Source organism: Atractosteus spatula, chromosome 26, assembly GCF_055471065.1.
Source record: "Atractosteus spatula isolate fAtrSpa1 chromosome 26, fAtrSpa1.hap1, whole genome shotgun sequence".
In the NCBI taxonomy this organism is placed as follows: Eukaryota; Metazoa; Chordata; class Actinopteri; order Semionotiformes; family Lepisosteidae; genus Atractosteus; species Atractosteus spatula.
In genome coordinates this window covers 1,951,852-1,972,214 of record NC_142731.1, presented here as the reverse complement: position 1 = coordinate 1,972,214, position 20,363 = coordinate 1,951,852, and the positions used below count along the sequence as shown (strand labels likewise).

General features: G+C 41.5%; 1 protein-coding gene across 1 annotated transcript; it reads right to left on the bottom strand.

Annotated features, from left to right (window-relative positions):
- Window positions 1-1,511: 1,511 nt before the first annotated feature.
- gfap (glial fibrillary acidic protein) lies at window positions 1,512-17,085 on the bottom strand. The gene is made up of 9 exons (XM_088906250.1): window positions 16,468-17,085; window positions 12,023-12,083; window positions 10,788-10,883; window positions 10,427-10,588; window positions 9,870-9,995; window positions 9,281-9,501; window positions 7,545-7,588; window positions 6,265-6,350; window positions 1,512-3,738 (listed from the first exon to the last, which is right to left on the bottom strand). Exons 1-9 carry the CDS (start codon window positions 16,971-16,973, stop codon window positions 3,697-3,699), a joined length of 1,344 nt encoding a protein of 447 aa, XP_088762376.1. The 5' UTR covers window positions 16,974-17,085; the 3' UTR covers window positions 1,512-3,696.
- Window positions 17,086-20,363: the final 3,278 nt, after the last annotated feature.

Genomic DNA, 20,363 nt, shown 5'->3' with positions numbered 1-20,363 from the left:
ATGCTCAGCACAAACTGAGAAAATCATAATAAGGTTGGAGACAGCTTCTCCTATGGACTAAATACAGTGTAAGTGTTGTTTTTGTACAGCAACATATAGTAAAACGTTTAAAAAGCTGTTGTTTCCAGAGGCTGTATGAAAATTAATGCAATTTTAAAGAAAACTGAATCTGTAAATGTGTAGTTACAATTGTCTTGTTGTCAACCAGAAACAGGAAAATTTACCACTAGAATTTATCGCTTATTGTCCCATTAGTTACAGTATTTCTTTTCATTATAAATATTTCATTTGGAACTCGAAACCTAGAAAGTCATCGAAATATGCAAATTAATCTCTCTTAACAGCTTCAACATGCCAACAATACACTTTACTAACATGAATATGTATTGTCCATAACAATCTAAAATCACTCACAGACTGGCATATTGCACAGATAAACTGGAGTTAAGATTTCTTTCCTTCTCTTTCTTTTAATCTTTTACTTGGTCAGAAGTCATATGGATTTGTTATAATTAAGCAGTACATGAACATGGTAGATCTGCTGAAAATACTTCTCATTAAACTTCCATTCATCTCTTACTGAATAAATAACAGTCAATGATAATTCCACCACACACCGGCTCTCAGTGGGGAGGAGAGCAGAGTGATGAGGCCGGTTCAGAGATGGGGATTATTAGGAGGCCATGACTGGTAAAGGCCAGGATGATAATGGGGTAACACCTCCACTCTTTTCAAGAAACGCCCTGGGATTTTTAATGACCACAGAGCCAGGACTTCAGTTTTATCCGGTCTTATCCAAAGGACACCACGTTTTTTACTGTGTCCCCATCACTCACTATACTGGGGCATGAGGACCTACACAGACCGCAGGGTGAGTGCCCCCTAGTGGTCCCACTAACATCTCTTCCAGCAGCAACCTTAACTTTCCCAGGAGTCTCCCATTCAGGTACAGGCCAGGCTCACACTGCTGAGCTCCAGTACTTTGTCAGGTGTGAGCTGCAGGGTGATATCCTGCAGCTGCTGGCTTACTAAGAGGAGACAAGACTAAGAAATCAGTGTGGTGTAGTGGTGGGGTAGCTGACACAGACATATATGTGTATTTTTAAACCTTTAAAACTCCCGCTTGCTAAATGTGAAATATAAAACTGTAATATATATATTTTTTTAATTGAGATCATGTTATGGAAGTCAATGAGTTTAGAATTGCGTTCAATTTGACCATACACTTGAAAACCTCTATTTTATTTTAAATATATTTTAAACTAATGACACAATGTATAAGGGTGGTTAATTTTTTCTTGCACATAATGAACCAGCACCTGAAGGTGGAGCCAGAGAACTTCTTTGTGTAGTACTTTTTCAGATGTGTGTGTGTTGGGTTCAGGGTGGTGAAAATTCAGAGACAAGTTTTGTGTTTTTACAGGTAAACGGATGTGAACAACAGGGAACTGACAGTAAAAGCACGCTGGGCTTTGGATTGTCAAAAAAGAAAAGAGAATAAAACAGAGAAATGTGAGTCAAGCTTATTTTCTTTTTATTGTTGTTAATGGGTTACAAGGCTAAAGACTCCTAAAATAAGAAGAGTTGTGAGTCATTTTAAACAACTTAATAGCACTCAAATGTGCTGTGCCTGTAGGTAGAGTTATCTAAAAATCTGAGCTATCGGCTGCCTGAGCTTGCGGTGACCACCACTTCAAAGAGCTCTGGTGCAACATTTAAAGCTGGAGAGTGGGGCAGGGGGTCTTGTGTTAATCTTGGGAAGGACACAAAAACATTGTTTGTCAACTTCTTTATGGAGGTGGGAGATGCTGGAGTTAGATTTATAGCAGATTTCACAATTCTTACTGAAATCCATCCCCCCCCCGGATCTGAATACATTTCATGTTCTTATTGCAAAACAAGCCTGGCAGGATTATTTTGCTGTAGCAGTATACGGACACACAGTAGGTGAATTTGTCATGGAAAGTCACTTTCTGTTCATCTTTGAGGCACCTTAGCAGTAGGAATGATAGCAATCACAATAAAATGCCTATTAAAATTAGAATTCTAAGGCTCAATGCACAGTTTGCTTAGAAAGTCTCCCAGGTTTGCTCCATTTCTACAATTAAAGTATAAATAATGTTCTCTGTGATTACTTTGTAATTTTTCTTACTTTCCAGAAACATTTAGAGTGTTTACATTTTTTTCACAAACAGAAGCTTCTGTTATTTTCCAGATTTCTTTATTCCTTTCCTTTGATAAATTAACTGGCTTCTGTTACTGAATCCCACTCTCTATGCTGTATTTGCTCGTAGCCTTAATTACTGGCAATATCAGCTGCCTTACAAGGAGGGCTAAAAATACATGCCCCAAATCCAATTAACTTTTGATTCACTGCTCGTATAACAGGTGTCTGGAGTAATTGCAGGGTAGCCACAGAGCAGACTGATTTGTATGAGATATAACAGTGTTAAAACTCAGTCTCTTGTATGTTCAGCTCCAGTAGGACCAACCTAACAAGGAATATCTACAAGGGTTCAAACCACAGGGGAACCCAAAAACTCAAAACAAAAAAAAACTAACAAACTCCCCTCTTCTACTCCTAATTTCCTTCAGCACTTCAGTCCCACAACTTCAACGTCTCGCTTTCATTCACTTACACACAGACCTACGACATCAACCACTGCTCTCTGCTACATGCTAAACAAATTCCGCATTCTAACAGATTGCTAAAGCGTTCCCACAGGCAGCAGGTCTGGGAGCCGAGAAAATAAAAAAAGGTGCTAAACTGGGGCAGGAGAGCCACTTTGACAACCCCTCCTAACTCTCCCCGAAGCTCCCTGAAACTACCTTGTATTTAAAAATATTATTTCACAAAACGAGCCCGTTAACAAGCAAAGTTATCCAACATACACAGAGAGCACCCAGGGAGAGAATGAGAATGAGAGTGGCACTTGCAGGCCTCTTGCGCTGGGCTGTAGTGGATTCAGAAAAAGGGCTTTCATTGAGAAGAAATCTTTCAAAATTGTGTTTCAATCCCTCTGTACTGCAACAAGAGGGGAGGTTGATCCAAACCAGGGCCTCATTAGTTCTAATTCTCAGAGTCCTTCCTAATTCAGATTCATGGAAATGCTGTGATCGTTTAATGCTGGACTCTTCTCTCTTTTCCTTCTCTCCTGCATGCTTTAGAACACCAAAATGTCTTACAGAAAAAGACTGAACTATTTTTTTTAATTTAGTTGAATGCACCATTCGCTTTAAATTAATTTTAAGCAAGCAACAAGCACTGATGGTATCAAACAGAAAGCTTTGATATTTCAAACCTTTCTTCACCATCAGCTTATAAACAATGAGGACTACGGTAAATCCTCCAATTTTAGAACATACAGTAGTTAAGACAGTTAAATGTGGAAAGGAAGGTGTTCAGCGGAGTTTATATCCTCAGGATCTGGGCTGCCCTCTAAATACGAAGGAAGCAGCTTCACAGCTACAGTGTGTCCAGCCTGTTCTCAAGGAAGGCAGGCTTTGACAATGAATCCTGAACCATCTCTGATCACAGGTGTAGCTTCACCCAGTTCTTCACTCCCATACTGATTCAATCACTCGCTCACCTGCACAGAGGCTGGCCGAGGGAGGGGGGGTTGAGGGGGCAGGGGTCAGTGTCTAGTCTACAGTGAGAAGCAAGCAGCTGGCTATGGTCGTCCCTCGCGCTGGGCATTAGGCCATGTCCTTGCGCTCTGCAGTGGACTCCTTAATTATCTGAAACACAAATACACACCTGGTGAAAACAACAGCTTTCCAGTATCAGTAGCACAGGGCAGGTCAGGCTGATGTGAAATGCCTTCAGCCAAGGAGAGTACGCACCAGACATCCTCAAGGTATGAAGCTTCTTTTTAAAATGTATTTAAATAACATTTGTTTAAACCATCCGCTCCTAGGAAATTAGACTTTCCCCAGGAGAAAATCCCAAGCTGACTTATTTACAGGTAAGAATGAAACTAGTTAGAAATGAGCCGGCTACCGTTGTATACAACCCCTAGGTCACCCTTGATCCTGATTTGTTTGGAGGGAAGAACACACGTTCAGACAATTAAGGATAGCACCAGGGGTTCTCCCCACCCTAGACGAGTTGTCTGCAGTCCAGAGTCAACACAAATCCACCAACTTTCACACGAAATACCCAAACACAAGCAAGTCTTAACAATTTAAAAAATGCACAAACCTCAAGCCTCATAGGCGGACAAACAGTATGTTCAAACTACTGTATAGATTAATCAACTGGGCAAAATCAGTCAGTGTGATGCCACTTGTATCTGAAATTGGGCTCTTCTTTTCTTTCGTGCGGAAGAACGTTTACTGGTGTTGAACGCACGTGTGTCGGCTTGGACTGCAGACCGTGACCCCCCTTAAAAAGACAGCACCGGTTATTGGCTTCTGCTGCCCTCTGGCGGCGGAAGGATTAAGTACAGGTCTCTTGTTTCCCCACTGTTCGAGTTGCGTCAACAATCTCTATCAGTTCTTCATCTGATACTACATCGATAAACATCGCTCATAGTTATTTGATTCAAAATGTAGTTGCAGTATGAAAATTGACCTTTGAGTTATTAATATTGTATACGTGTGAAAATATATAGTGTTGCTGTAATTATATAATTAGTCAATGTGTTGTTCAAAAGAACAGATAATGAATTGAATTAAAAGAACAATTGAATGGTATCCAGTTACTGTATGTCTCTATGCCTGATTTCCTAGTACTCTGGGTGAAAGACGCTGCAGGGCCATATTCACGGCGTGTGCACTGTCAATAATATTCCTAGGAAATGTTCCTGTATGGATAACCCATGAAGTTAATATTTACTGTATGATACAAACCTTGGGATTCTGAGCCAAAACATTTAGGTACTAAATTCCTTGTAGAAAGTAATGAAGATTTAAACACACACGTTTTGGGGCCTCGTTATTAGAATTATATGATAGAATGATTCAGTATTTGAATAGCAACAGTATGGTGGTCAATTGGAGGATGGTCGATTTTAGTGGCAGAACACCTCGATGGTTCCTTCTCCACTGAGGCACACGATGCGCTGCCTGAGCTTCAGAGCAGAGCGCAGCGCTCGTGTCTTCCTCCACCATGACATCAGCCTTTCTGACATCGGCAAACAGTCGATACGGCGATCGGATGGACACAAGCCCAGAGAAGAAGGCGAGCACAAGCAATACGTGACAAAGCAGTAGAGCACAGGTAGAAGTCTCTCAGTTGTCAATCCTCTTTCTAAATCCAATTGATCTCGAATTTGCTTTCTCTACCTCTGTGCTTTTATTGAAATATTTACCTGCCTGTTTCTCAAGCTACAAGCATCAGACAGGAGTAACTGTTGCTAGACATGGGTTCTAGACACCCTCTTACTTGGACAGATAAATGTCAGACAGAGGCTTAAGCATGAGGTCCCATGCAGAATTAAATTATTTACTAGGGGGGTGTTGACCCTGTGTCCATTCTCATTCCCACATATGGGCGCACCTTGTTGATGGAATCTCTAAGGGGTTTCGTCAGGTGTTTTGAGGCTGAGGCTGCACTAAAGTTATGTTACATTATGAGGCAACACAATAAAACTAAAGCTCACACCAAAGATCGAACACAGAAAAATCAGAAACCCTGGTGAAAATATATAGTAATTTCCATCCATCCAGTTTCTAATCACTTGATCTGATTCAGGGCTGCGGGAAAGCTAGGGCCTAGCCCACCAAGAAACAGGTGCAAGATGGAATAGAATATATTATAAATAATGATATAATTATTATGTAGTTCAAGTAGGTAACTGCATCAGCATGCGTAGGCTGCAAAGGAAAAAGAAAAGGTTTATTCCCTGCTGAAAAGAGAATAAAAGAAACACAATGTTTCGGCTGTGGAGTCACACCTGAAGAAGAACCGTGTGCTTCTTTTCTTCTCTTTTCAGCATAGAACGACCCTTTACTTGTTCCTAATTATTACGCAATCTTATTATTGTTTACATACATAGTAAATATATATGCATTATTATATAATTTGTTATAGGTGCAATATAAATATAGCAGTAAAATCATATTTTTTAAAGTGCTGAAGCATAACACTGGTTTTCAATAAGGAAGTGTGCAGAAGCCATATCATGTCTCTCAAGGTGCAGTAATGTCTGGTGCCTAAGTACCATTGGGGCTAAAGTGAAGGTAAACAAGTGGCAGCCTGTGCACTGGTCTGAGATAGGCAAATGCCAGTGCTTGTGGATACAGCGCCCCCTGCTGACGTACCTCCCCATCCTTCATGTCCACGGTTTTCACCAAAATGGTTCTCTTCACATGAGACTCTGGGGAGAGCTTTGTGTCCAGGCTGGTCTCTGCGGTACAGAAAGTGAAAAGGATTTGTGCACTTGGGACTGGCGTTTTCAGATCATTATGATAATACGAGCAATATGAGTATATCAAGAAATAAGGTAACAGGACATACAGTATACTGGTATACTGGTACAAATGAGCTACTCCAGCAGGCTTGGCATCTCTAGAGCTAAGTAACACTGTCTTTTGCTTTCTACAGGATGTGCCACCTGTCCATCCATGGTAACACCAAGAAGATGGTTGGTTTTGTGCACAAGGTCAAACACTGGGTGCTGCCTTTACCTGCTGGACACGTTACAGGAAACTGTTCACTGATAGCAGCCAGGGTTGCTGCAACACTGACAATCACAGTGAGTGTTCACAGGACATGCTGGATCACCCACCTCACAGTCCTGACCCGAAAACCAATGATTTCAATCCCTTCTGTGCTTTAAAGAGTCACCTGTACAGCAGAGGAATTGCCACTAACTTCGAAATGAATTGCAGCAGGCAGTTACATCAGACTCCAAGAGATCTGCTAAGTTTGTTATATTGGTGTTAGTAGTGGGATTCAAACCCATATGAACAGAGGGACGATTCCTGTCAGACAGGTGTCCCAGGCAAGACAAACCCATGACTCTGGACTCTGTTCAATTCTACGGCACTCTGCCACCCAAAGTGAAATAATTAGAGCATAACAAAAACAAAACCATAAATGACTTGAATAATCACGTTTTTTTGAGTGTAGTGTTGATTGGAAATTGTTTGATATTTTGCCCTGGGTTCTGTAACGACTAAAATACTTTGAAAAGGGATTCACTCATATGTGGTCTCATTGTGAATCTGGTGATGTACCCTTTCCTCCATCAGAAAATAGATGTCCTTGTTTTCATTCAAGGATATATTATATTCTGAGGTTAATTAGCCCTGGATTTAAATTTTTAACCTGATTAAGTATTTCCTTTGTCCCTTTCGGTCACTATACTTGTCAAAGACATTTTTCAAATTGAATATATCTTCAAGGATGCTAAGACAGCTTGAAAAGTGAAAACTGCTGTAACGTTCCACTCAGAACGGCCCAGATCAGGAACTGGTGTTGCTCTGTTTGTGCAGAACGACAGAGGGTGCATGACAATTTAAACCTCCAGAGAAAGAATAAAGAGAGGTTGGACAATAAAAAGTAAATTATGAGTGTGTTTGAGGGGGAGGGTGCTCACCTCTTACTTGAAGAGTAGAGAAGCTCTGAACAGGAACAGTGATCCTGAGCAGAAACAGAAAAGGCAGAATTTAATCACTCCTCACCTTTAATTAATATAGGCTTACAAATCAAGAAGAATGCTTACTGGGATCAGTTACGAATATTGGACTTTGGCTTTCCAGGAAAAAACAACCATATTCAAAAAGTTTATTCACAAATTGTTTTATACATTGAACATTTTCAACTTTGATACCCTACATACTGTATGCATATTTGCATATACATTTGCATATTTCATGTTCAAGTTCAAGTACATTTATTCTTAAACTTGGCAATATTTGACAGAGCATCTGCAGTAGACGTACTGCTGTTTTTAGTGTAGTTTCTGTCATTCACAGAAGAGTGATTAAAGTTTTTGTGTTTTTTAAATAATTAAAGGCATGTAACTAAATTATTCACAAAAATTCAATTTTGGACAAAAAACTGATACTTGCATTTAAGTATAACCATTGCTTATTGTATAGGCATTGTAATGTGTCTATTGTAATTGTTGTAAAACTGATCTACCTTTACAACAATTTAATTAAAATGAAAAAAACATTCAAATGAGCACTTCATGCATGGTTTCCTTGACTTCAGCACTTTACTTGTATTTTTACAAAAAGTCTTAACAATGATTTTTTTCCCCTGTTCTTTTGCCTGGTGTAGGTGGAGCGTGATGAGCATGTTTGCAAATATCCAAACTGAGCTGTAATCTGATGGTGTAATCTTACAATGCACAAATATTTTGGCACCACCCAGTCTGGCATCTGCTCCGCCATGAATGTTGTTTAGTTCCTCTGTCCCTTTGTACTGTCATTGCTAACACGTTCTGCAGGCTGATATCTGGGAGTAGCTTACAGACATGCCTCTCCTGCATCCTCTTGAAACCTCTGGTCACCATATGACATTGCTACCCTGGAAAGAGTTGCAACAACAGCAACTGGAATAGTCCAGAACACTGATTGAGCTCCATAGCCAATGGTCTGGATTATATCAGTCCCTGATCACTCTAGAAGCAGGACTCAGTGCTGGGTGGGCATGTGTCAGCCAATGCATACTCACCTTTCTGCTAGATTGTGACCCCTGTGAATTGACCTGCACTTGTGAGTTTGTATTGTGGTCTCTGAGAGCTGCATCACTCCTCCTGTCGATGCTCACTCTGCTGTGGGCTCACTGGGACTCTCAGAATGACTACTGCTCACTTTATTCAATACAGGGTTGTGGGCAGCCAGTGTCCCAGCAAGCAATGGGCGCAAGACAGGATACACTTTGGATGGGATGGCAGTCCATTGCAGGGCAGACACATACACAGCCAATTTTCCCATAGCCAATTAACCTACCAGTATGTTTTTGGACTGTGTAAGGAAACCCATGCAAACATTGGGAGAACATCCAGACTCCATGCAGATAGCACACAAGAATTGAACTCAAGGCCCCAGTGCTGCAAGGCAGCAACGCTAGCCACTGCAGCACAGTGCTGCCTACATTCTCTACATTCTTTAAATTTAATCCTGCATATTAATCCTAACATACTGTATTTTCACATTTTAGTTTACATCCATCTCGGATAGAATTTCATGTTATTGCTCTGTGGTTTTGCTTTTCCTGTGGTGGGATGTGCTCCCAGTTTATCCCCATTTTCCCATTCAGTTCCTCAATAAGCTCGGCCCAACCATCACACCTCCCCCCCAGCTGAATCCCTGGCAGGCTCACCGGCTCTCCTCGCCCTCCAGCAGCTTCCTGTAGGTGGCGATCTCAATGTCCAGGGCCAGCTTGACGTTGAGCAGGTCCTGGTACTCCTGCAGGTGGCGCGCCATCTCCTCCTTCAAACTTTGGATCTCCTCCTCCATACGGTTCACAGCATCCTGGTAGTTGGCTGACTCAACAGAGAAACGATCCTCCATCTCGCGCATCTGGCGCTCCAGGGACTCATTCTTACAGAATGGAGAATGATCCATAGTCAGACAGGGGCAAAATAGCCATGAGCTAAAAATACAGCAATTCTCTAACTGCAAAGACTATCAGTGTAAGAAACTGAGTCATCCAGCCACATAAGGAGTGTAGTGGGTGGGCATATGCAAAGGTGCTGCTCTTGATTCATGATGATTCAAGGTGCTGCTCTTGATTCTTATCTGTATATTGTGGTTATACAATATTTCTCTTTATCTAATGCTCTGTGTTGACATACGGTGTTCATTTGCTAAATTGCAATCATCTGCACACTAAAGAGACAAAACAACAAAAATAAGCACACTCCTTGTTGAGATGTGCCTCTGAATGCTTTATTGTTAATTAGACTCACAGTTCCACGGAGTGCTTCCAGGTCACAGGTCAGCGCCTGGATCTGGCGGCGGTAGTCATTGGCCTCTTGTTTCGCCTGTCGCAGAGCTTCTCCGTTCCTATTAGCTGCATCAGTCAGATCAGCAAACTGGGAGAGAAGACAAACATTTACAAATCATCAGAAGTCCATGAAAGAACAAAGATGAGTTGATCTGATTGAAGTATCCACAATACTAAAAGGCAATATCAGACTGATGTACGTGAAAGTGAGGGTGTGTTTAGGAGTTAAAATAAAATGCACTTATTTACACAAAGAGCTAAAAGCACCTAAATCTATTTATTCAGCCATGCCTTCAAAGATGGTACATGAGATTTCTTTAATAAACACCTGCATGAGAGTCAAGGTAAACTTTGCTAAACTTCTAATGAACCAAAGTGAGAAAATTAACCTGAAAGAACTCCTTCAGCCAGTCTTGGAGATTCCAAAGCTTTCATACCAAAGCTCAAGCCTCCAGGAGGGAAGCAAACATGAAAAACGGAACAAGGGAAAGGAGGTCAATGTCTTTGATAAGGCCAGACCTTGGATCGGTACCACTCCTCCGTCTCCTGCATGTTGGAAGTGGCCATCGCTTCGTACTGGCTGCGGATGTCTCTGAGCGCCGCGGTCAGGTCTGGTTTGGACATGTCCATGTCAACGTGGACTTGCTGGGCCAGCACCTGCTCCTGCATCTCATGCAGTTCCTGTGGGCAGAAGAGAAAGACTGACGATCACTCACTGCTGAACACCTCCCTCAAAGACTTGTTCCAGATTCTCCCTCCTCTGGCTATCCTCCGTTTCTAGAGACCTGACAATACCCTCCACCGCAATCTCATGCCTTCCTTCTTCAAATGGTTGATGTCCAGCTAGGGTTTCATTTCCATCCCTGAAGACCTTGCTAACCTCATCATGGATCTTCTTGAGGAAGTTGATCTCATCCTGCAGGGCATCGATTTTTCTCTCCAGCTGAACACGGTTAAGAGCTGCCTCATCCACATCCTGTAGAGACACGGCAGGCAGCTGTTAATATGGAACGCAAATGCGGAGTAACTTTCAAAATCTGACCTACTAAAGCTACTGAATACTTCTGCATGCACTGTCCTAACCAGACTCACAATGAAGAAGACCATGGCTATCCTGTATTTTAATAATAAGCAAATATTGAATGTACACATACAATAGATTGCTACATTTGACTCTATAAAATAACTTTGAAGTGCAATGTTAAACAAATATGAGCTGTATTGTTTATGTTTTTAGATGTGTGTTGAGTATGTTGACTTTATAATATAGTCTGGGAAACAATACAACCTTTACAACCCCAGGACAATATGGTTTATAGCTGTTTATTCTCTAGACACCATGTGCACCTACTGTATACTGTAGTTCTTCAATTTCCTGGAAAATGCCAGAGAGAGCTGCCTTGAATGTCAGCAAAATCAAAATATTTGGGATCTGTGAGTGACTGCACTAGAAAAGTCCCTCTATTCACAGACAGGTCCAGCCCTACAATATGGAGTTGTTAAACTGAAGTTCAATAGAAGGTTAAATTGTATTCTCACACTTCCATTCTCTTATATATGAAATCTTGCCAGATGAGTACCTCCTTTCACAGCGTTTTTCTCGCCCCTCTCTCTACACCCCATCTTCAGCGTTGCAGCTGCCTCCCTGGTTCAGTCCAGGCAAGTTAAGGGGTTTCTGGCAGCCTTGACCTTACAACCAGGATTGTCATTTCTTCAGCCAGGTGAGTTCACACCAAGTACAAAAAAATCAAGTATGCTATCCCTGTAAATTCATTGTCTCGTCACATTTATTCAATTATGACCAAACTACTGAACTAGGTTTTGCTGCTTTGAGCCTGGGCTATGTCACGAGTCCATCCTGACTGATTATCCCCAAACAGCAGCACACCCCTAGGTCTGGCTGGGCTGGTTTCCTTACTTTGGCAAATGACAGCTGTCCCTGGAACTTGTCAGTTGCCTGCATGTGTGCAGTGTTGTCAATGAAAAATAGATCACTATTCCAATTGCTGTTGGAACTTCCCTGCAACTCATTGTGCAGTGATTTCAGATGGGGAGGGGAAAGTAACTGGCTCGATTCTTAGAAAATTGCAAAGACTAGATTATGGTTCGACTTGCCTGTCGGTATGAGTTCAGGTTATTTTCAGCTTCAAGGCGCAAGTTGATCTCATCTTGTAGCCTGCAGGAGAAGAGAACAGAACCATTAGCTTTAAGGTACATCATTATTGCCCAGCATCATAAAAGGAAGACACTAGACCTAATCAGTTTTACATAAATGTCCACTTTGTCTGGATTTAGTATTATTACAAGCCCTCAGGAGATATCGATCTATGTCATTAGCCAACTGCAATGTTTCAAGCTGCAATGTTCAGTAAGGACATGGGAGCTTTAGTTAACCTGCACTTCGCACGTAACAGCAACCTCTGTGGTTTGCAGAGCTGTCAGCAAGAACTGCAGCACGTCCTTCAGTTCATTACTCTGCTACAGTATATCCCTAGTGGGGCTCACAGACTAAAAAGGGCATATGGATCATCTATGTACCTCTCAGAGGACTCTTCTATAGTCGTCACCCTAGTCCCACTATTGTACAAACTGCAGCACAAGCTATAAAGTCAACGCTTTGTGATTATAAAATTGACAAGAATGAAAAGGGGATATAACTGTTTTTTTTTCAATAAAACGCTCCTGCTGAATTCCTGAAGCATGTCTGTAAGCAGTCATGAGGCAAAGTATATCAGCATACCACTAGCTTTACAGAGGGATTTTAAAAAGCAGGATGTAGAAAATTGCTGACATCCTGTGAAATGTATGACTTTAGTAAGGATAAGTGTGGACTTTTTAAATCTTTAAAGCTTTCAGCACAACAGCATGCCCTGGAGAATGCTGTCAGTCTCACAGCACTTACATGGGGACTGAAAATTGCACACACTTCTCCTGTACTAAGATGCCGCAAGAGATGTTAGACAGCAGCCTCAAGCATACAGAGCAACAGAACACAGAACCAAATACCAGGTGATATGTTGGAGCGAGTGTGGTTTACAGTGTAATAGTTCTAGACAAGGCAATGGCTATGTTTGAAAACGTGTTAGAATAGCAACAATGAAAAGAAAACCTTTAGCTGTTAGGGGCCCCATAGTGCAAGATGAAGGAGTTTTGTCTCCACAGCGCAGGGCTCACAAGAATGTTCAAGCTTGGCTCTGCAAAAAGCTGGAGCTTTAAGAGTGCTTGATGTGGCACTTGTCTGGGCTGTGCACGTTGGGCGCTCAGAGGTGTTTGAATCTGGAGCTTAGTGACAGACTTGTTACTCAAACAATTGTAGCACCATATGATAACACAGTGTCACTTTGAAAAAAAAATCTAATTTATTTTTTAAATGTTCTTAGCAAGTGAGCTTCAGAGCACAAAGATGTAAAGTAATGTCTGGGTTACCCAGAAAGCTTTAATAAATGTTTTTTTTTTATGAGAAGCAAACAGGTTGTTTGGTGAACAATGCAACCAGATCTGAAAACAAACTATCACCAAAGAACATAGCAGCCCTTGAAAAAAATAAAAGAAATTAAAAATGCAGAACGATCTGGGATACTTTTTGAATATATCCCAGGAGGAAACTCAACATCATAACTCTTTTGTGCATTCAAATGAATTTTCTTTTACTATAAGTCAGCATTTCTACACATGTAGAACTGCTTGAACAAAGAAAAATAATTAGATGCTTTAATTAGGCACATACACAATATTGATCATCTTTTTAGGAGAAACGTCGATCAACAGAAAGCTACAATCTGCTGACTTCTACATCCACTCTAAAATCCACCTTTATTTTATTTCCAGGGGAAAAAAAAGTCTGTGTTGTTGTGTACAAGGACCACGAACATCACCAGCGCTGACAAAGATTAAGAGATTAAACTGAACTTTTTGCAGCTGTGCATGGTCCATGCTCCCTCTGACAGCCAGCAGGCCAGACAATAAAGGCCCCTTTGTCACAGTTGTTTGTGGGGACAGCAGCCACCCAGCCCACTGTTGGCAATTCCCAAAGAATAAAATTGTCAGAGATGTTATTTGTGGCATAGTCTCTGACATAATGCACCATTCTTTGGGCACAGACATAAATTAGGCAGAGGTGTGGGATGAACTGTGGTCTCAGTCTTCAATTGTTTTCCATGGTGTTTTGGAGGAAGGAGGTTGAGCTGGAAAGGGATCTGGAGATGCTTCATAGCGTCTATACTGTAGGATGATTTTGCTCATGTTGTTTAACTGACAAATGGCAGAAGAGATTTTCTCACCTTGTGCAAATAACCTCAAGGAAAGGAATTGTTTGGATGACAACAGTCAAATGTTTGCCTATCTGGCAAAAAGAGGCTAACTACTTTTTTTTTCATGTGCATTTGTCAAATGTTTATCTTAGCATTGCTGTTTGCACTGTGGGACTCTCAGTGCCATTTACAGGCACGACTTATCTTCATCTCCTCTATATTGGTAAAGCAGGTTATAGAACTGAACCAAGCTGACTAGCAATCCATTATTAAAACTCTCTGGGAGTAAAAAAGGAGCAATTAATATAAATGAATTAATCAATTCAAAGGGAAAAAATAAATACAAGGAAAAGAATAATAGTGCATTAAACAGGTCTGAGGATGAGATGGATTTCACTAATAATGGTGGGAAAGCATGCATGAACCCATCACAGCTATTACTCATCAAGAGCAAAGCTTTTCTTTAAGTACTGGCATGAATGCAAGAGTCCGTGCAGCTGTCACTTCAAGCAAAGCTGAAAAGAGGAATTTCATTCACAGTCAGGCTCTTTGTGGGGCCCAGTGAAAAGCCTATGTACATAATAAAATGTAGCGGGCTCCTTCATTCAACTGTTCTCCAAACGACTTCATATTGCAAAATTTAAGCAGCTACAGTAATGGGCCGTCAGGTTTATTTGCTAGTAAACTCAAGGCTATAAATCCGTACATTTCAGGTTTCGTGCAGCTTAGTGATCCAAGTGGATACATTTATAACTTAACAGGTAAGACATTTATTCAAATCTCATGTCAAATATAATATTATAATACAATAAAAGTGGCATGACTTTGATTCCATCTCCTCAGATCCCTGATAGGTGCACAGCCACATGCAATGTTGTTAATTTTATTTTTTCTTGTGAAAATTGTTGCAAATGACTATGATTTATGACTCTAGCCCTGTTAATGAAACCTTAGTTCCCTTCACCTTTAGACAGCAAATCCATACCACTGAAAAAGCTAACAGTGGTTTGAAGGTTTTAAGATCTGTATAACCATCACAAATATGGTATCTATCTGCAAACCCCATCTTACCAGAAATCTCTATTTTAGCACAGTTTAATTGATGACAATAAAACCCTTTTTCAATAGTTTGAAGACACCACCCTTCAGTGTGAAGAATACCAAAATCAGTGGACTCAACAGATCCTACATTCCAACTGCTTTGAATGTCAGTTGAACACAAAACATTTCCAGAAGCACCACATCTGCGATGTAAAACTGAAAAAGTTTTTCATTCCACCCTAGTTCTTCTGCCGTGCTGTGTGACACTAATTTTGCATCTACAAATGCAGGCACTGGCACTCACAACACAATCAAACTCTCACGCTCGGTGTTCACTCTGGCTTGTAAGGATTGGATTTAGTCAGCAGAATCATCTTTCCAGGGCAATTTCCAAAACTGTACTCTGAATTCCTTTCTGTTCTGAATGTCCTAGTAAAACCAGCTCAAATCTATACTACATATGATAATACTATATAAGATGCTGTTTTGTTTTGTGCATAGATTTAGAAAATTAGCAGAATTGTATTTGCAGAACACAAGCAAAATAATTTATAAACATTTAAGTTATAATTATTCCTGTCCTGGAGTGCACAAAAAAACTTTGTGAAAAACTTCTAATTATTTTGCCTGTACCAGCTCTAGCAAGAGGAGACAGCAATTTTGCCTAACACTAGGCATACTCTCAGACACGACAACATGTAGGAAAATCAGCAGCACTGAATGGGGCTCAACTCCTGTACTGGATTCTTTGCGTCTTAAATTTGGGACATTTTTTATAACTCTGTTACTGCATTATAAAAGATTTAAAGAGTATTGCTCTCCGACCCATCCAACAGGTTCTCCTTGGTGACTTTATTCTACAGTTTACAAGTTCCTCATTGTTCTTAACCTAGGCTACACTCTATTGCACGTTGCAATATACCAGCTCATTATTAAGAGATATTGACTATACTATACATTTTTAAATCATGTCTTCAAGTATATTTTCAATACCTGGCACACACTAATAGATCTACTTTTGATCTATATTTGTGGGCCAATTTATAAAGCCCTTTGAGACATGGCTAATGAATTATCCTGCCTGAACTGGAGACAATTATTCTATTTTTTTCCTCTCAGAGCTCTTGTAGTAGCTGGACTCCAGATTTAGGCTTTTGCTCGTGGCACCAAAGCAATCCTTGGAGCCACCATACCGTTATTCTCTCCCCAGAACCTGAAAGGACTACGCTCGGGGCTTTGGGAATGCTGTTAGGGGAAACTCCAGCTTACTTCTGCTGCAGGTGGGCCAGGTCCTCAGCCAGGTTGTCCCTCTCGATCTCCAGCCTGGCGCGGGTGGTGCTCAGCTGGTCCACCTGCTTGCGCAGCTCGCGCAGCTCGTCCTGGTAGATGTCGCCCAGGCGGGTGGGCTCCTTGCCCCTCAGCTGGTTCAGCTCGGCCACCAGCACCTTGTTCTGCTGCTCCAGGAAGCGCACCTTCTCGATGTAGCTGGCAAAGCGGTCGTTGAGCTCCATCATCTCCACCTTCTCGTTGGTGCGCGTCTCCTTGTACTGGGCTTTGAGCACGGTGTCCAGGGAGAAGTCCAGCTTGTCGGGCGTGAAGGAGCCCAGGACGACTCCGCTGCGGCGCGCCGTGACGCTGGAGTGCGAAAGCCGGGGAGAGCTGTGGACGGCGAAGCGGCCAGTGGACAGGGATGTCCTTCCAGCGCTCCCTGACGCCCCAAACCTCTTCCTGTAAGAAGACGCCACCACCCTTTGGGTCTCCATGTTCGTGCTCATGGTGTTCGGTGGAAATGGAACAAGTCAGCAAATGAACGGGTCTCTGTCCCTCTCCGGCTTTTATAGACACTGTCCTCGGCCCCCCCAACCCGAGCAGGAGGGCTTGAGACAGGAGGGGGAGAGGGGCAGGGGGAGGGGGAGCACCACAGCTAGGACTTGCCAACCATTGTGCTCGTCTACTGAACTTGAAACTCTCCTGGCTTTCTCTCGCTTTTTTGCAAGCTGGAGTTTTGGAATGTTATTCAGGAGGAAAAAAAAAGATAATGAGTGCCTGAAGTACTCCTGTGCACTGTAGGGAACAGCTCTGCTGCGGGACTGTGGTTTTCAACACGGTTTTAATCAGTGTGGCTGCACACTGCGTCCAAGGGATTTACTGGAAATAACACTCACTGGACTCTCGCCGCAGTTTGGTAAAGCACTGCCATCTACAAAACACTTTGCAGGGATTTATTTTATGAAGATTGTGGACAATGACTCTTTTACAATGCCCTTTCCAGTCATAGAACTTATCTACCTTTTTCTGTATGAGGCCAAAGCCAAGAAAAGTGAGATAAAAATCAATTCCACTTTAAGTATTGCTATAGCTCCTGTACATCCTTTAGGATTAGTTTAAGAATTAGCATTGCCTACTTACCAAGCATAAAGGACATTCTCTGTGTCCATTACAACGATCAAACTACAGTATTCGACTGTCATTGCTTTCAATGTTTAAGCACCTCTCATATTCCCCTCAGCTGACACAATCTAAATAAATTTCAGTGTTTTCAATTATCTGAGATGCATGATGACATCACTAGTGTTGTGTTGCTCTTGTGCACTTCAGCTGCCAGTAGCTTTGCACTGGTGTGAGCATGAACGCATACAGTAAACGTCTCTTCTACTCATTAGAAAACACCCATATATCTGTCAGCACTGTAAGACAGTAAAAACCGAGTCCTTCCTTTCTTGGTCATATTGGCATATGACATATTGGCCCTCTAAACAACACAAAGACCTCTGGTCACTATAAAATGGGTTGGTATGGTAAAGGGGTATGGGCTTTGTATTTATTACACCAGGCTCATTGGATCAGCCAAGCACACAAACAGTGCTGAGGGGCTCCTGAAAATGTTTTCTACCAATTGTGTTGTCTCCAGTCAACCCTGCTGTTTTCAATGACTTGAATGATTGCTTGGGTGTCACACAGCAATGGGTTAGCATCCCATTGAGCGTAACCCTTGTATTCGCAGATCACTTGAGGTTACAAAAACCGTTCTAGGCTCAGGGACTGTGAGCCGCTGGGTCTGTGTTGACGTTCAACTTTAAAACCACAGTGCTCACTGAAAGAGAGAGCACAAGAACAATGCGGTCATCTCAAGACTTTCAAACCTGTCCTGAATCTTACTTTTCTCTTGTTCTTCTGAAAGATGCGATTTGTAAATTTTAAAGTCAGCATGATGTGCTATCAGAAAGGACGACAAACATCAAAGCAGCTGTCAAGTTAATTACAATATCTTATATATTAATTTAAAAGATTTGCTTATGAAAGGCAGAACTTGTATTTCCAAAAAAAAAGAAAAAGAAAAGTTATGCTTGCTGTCCAATTTAAATATGCCAAGCTATCAACATTACAAACAGGATTCAAAATGCAACAATATTGAAGATCTGAGACACATATTCTAATTCCTTCGTCACAAACCAGCCCATGTCCTACCTCTGGTTTACAGACCCTGCTGAAGAGCATTAAGTCTCACAACATCTGAACAAATACATGTTCATGATTCTGTTGCAGCTGCTGAATTTTTAATAAAGGTTTCTTTACGAGACTATAACAAGATAGATAGGTTGGGCAAGCAGTAGAAGGACAAAGAAGTACTACTTCATATCCTGGTTGGGTGGTTTTACTCTACAGGTCAACTAATTCAGGATGGTAAGAAGACGTTAAATGATCTCTTTTGTACCTCCTCCCTCTCGTGTGAATTAGGCCTGAAATTCCAGCATTCACTCCGACAGATTTATCCTTTGCGGAAAGCTCTGGGCTGTGGAGGGCGGGGTTAAGAACTGAGGTAAGATGGGAGATCCATTTAATGACTCTGTGACTTACGAGTCTTAGAGAAATATGGGGTCCGTTTCGAATCGATTAGCAGCAGTTGTCATGGAAACGTGGGGCCCTTTTCAAAAAAGTGTTTTTCTCTGGGGATTGTGGGTCTGAGACAGCATTTTTGGATGATTTATTTTCCCCCAGTTTATAATAAAATATAATCTTACTCACAGCAGCCTAAGCTAATTATCTAAACAATACATATAAGATCTTTTCAGTGCAGGAATGAACCCTAGCATTCAGTGGCTTTCTTAAACTGATTCTTTTATCACAAAAAAGTCATCATAGATCAAGGACAGTGTTTTTCCAGGTTTTAAAGATTTACAGTCCCATCAGGTTTTAGAACATATCGGTACCTAAATGTAAAAAGTGGATATTTAGAACAATTAACTGATTCAATTAATAGATGAAGAGACTAATTTGAATCAAAACCAGTGGACCATGGATCTCTCCCCGAACACAAGTGTGTATGAATGATTGAGTTTAATTTTACATTAATGTTATTGTGTGCAAATTTCCCTTTACCAATTCAACGTGACTGTGAACAGCTCCATCTTGGCCATCTCTTTTATGTCTCTTCCTGTAACCCACCCTCCTCCTCTCCTTTTCTCCTTCAGCTCACCCTAGCAGCTCCTCTGGGAACGTCTGACCAGCCGTGAGCTGCCGGTACAGCCCGGAACCAAGCCTCCAGCCCCCTGTCTGTAAACACTCCAAGGACAGACCTCCTGGAAAAGCTTTTATAAGGGTTTTTTTAATAATGCCACAGCTCTCATTACAGGGGAACGAGATTTTCCTTTCCCTTGCATAGGAAGAATGAAGAGGCATGGGTGAAGGGAGAAAGAGGTATTGTTCATCTTGCTGTGCGTGAGCAATGTAGTCTGTCCCTGTGAAGGCATAGAGTTCAGGGGGGCCCAGACTGTCTTAATGGGGGTTATTAATCCTCAGGCCCCCATCAAATTGAACTGCATGACTGCTTTCTCTTCCATAGACTAGTAGACCTCCTTTTTGTAATGAGAAAGTTCCCATAAAAGGGTGGGATAGAAAAATGGAGACAACCTTCCAATTTATGCTTCTCCTCAACCCCTGTCCCCCATAGCCTGTTATCCAAGAAAGAATGGCTTTCAGGAAACATAAGAATGTTATACATTTGCCAATTCTTTTGCTGTTAACAATTATGTATCTATTTACAATGATAAACAGTGCGGAAAACTATGTTATTGAAGTGTGAATTCAGGATTTCACACTTATAGTAAAAATAAATAAAATACACATTTGAGCTGTGGAGCAATCCTGACATAGCTCCCTGCTCT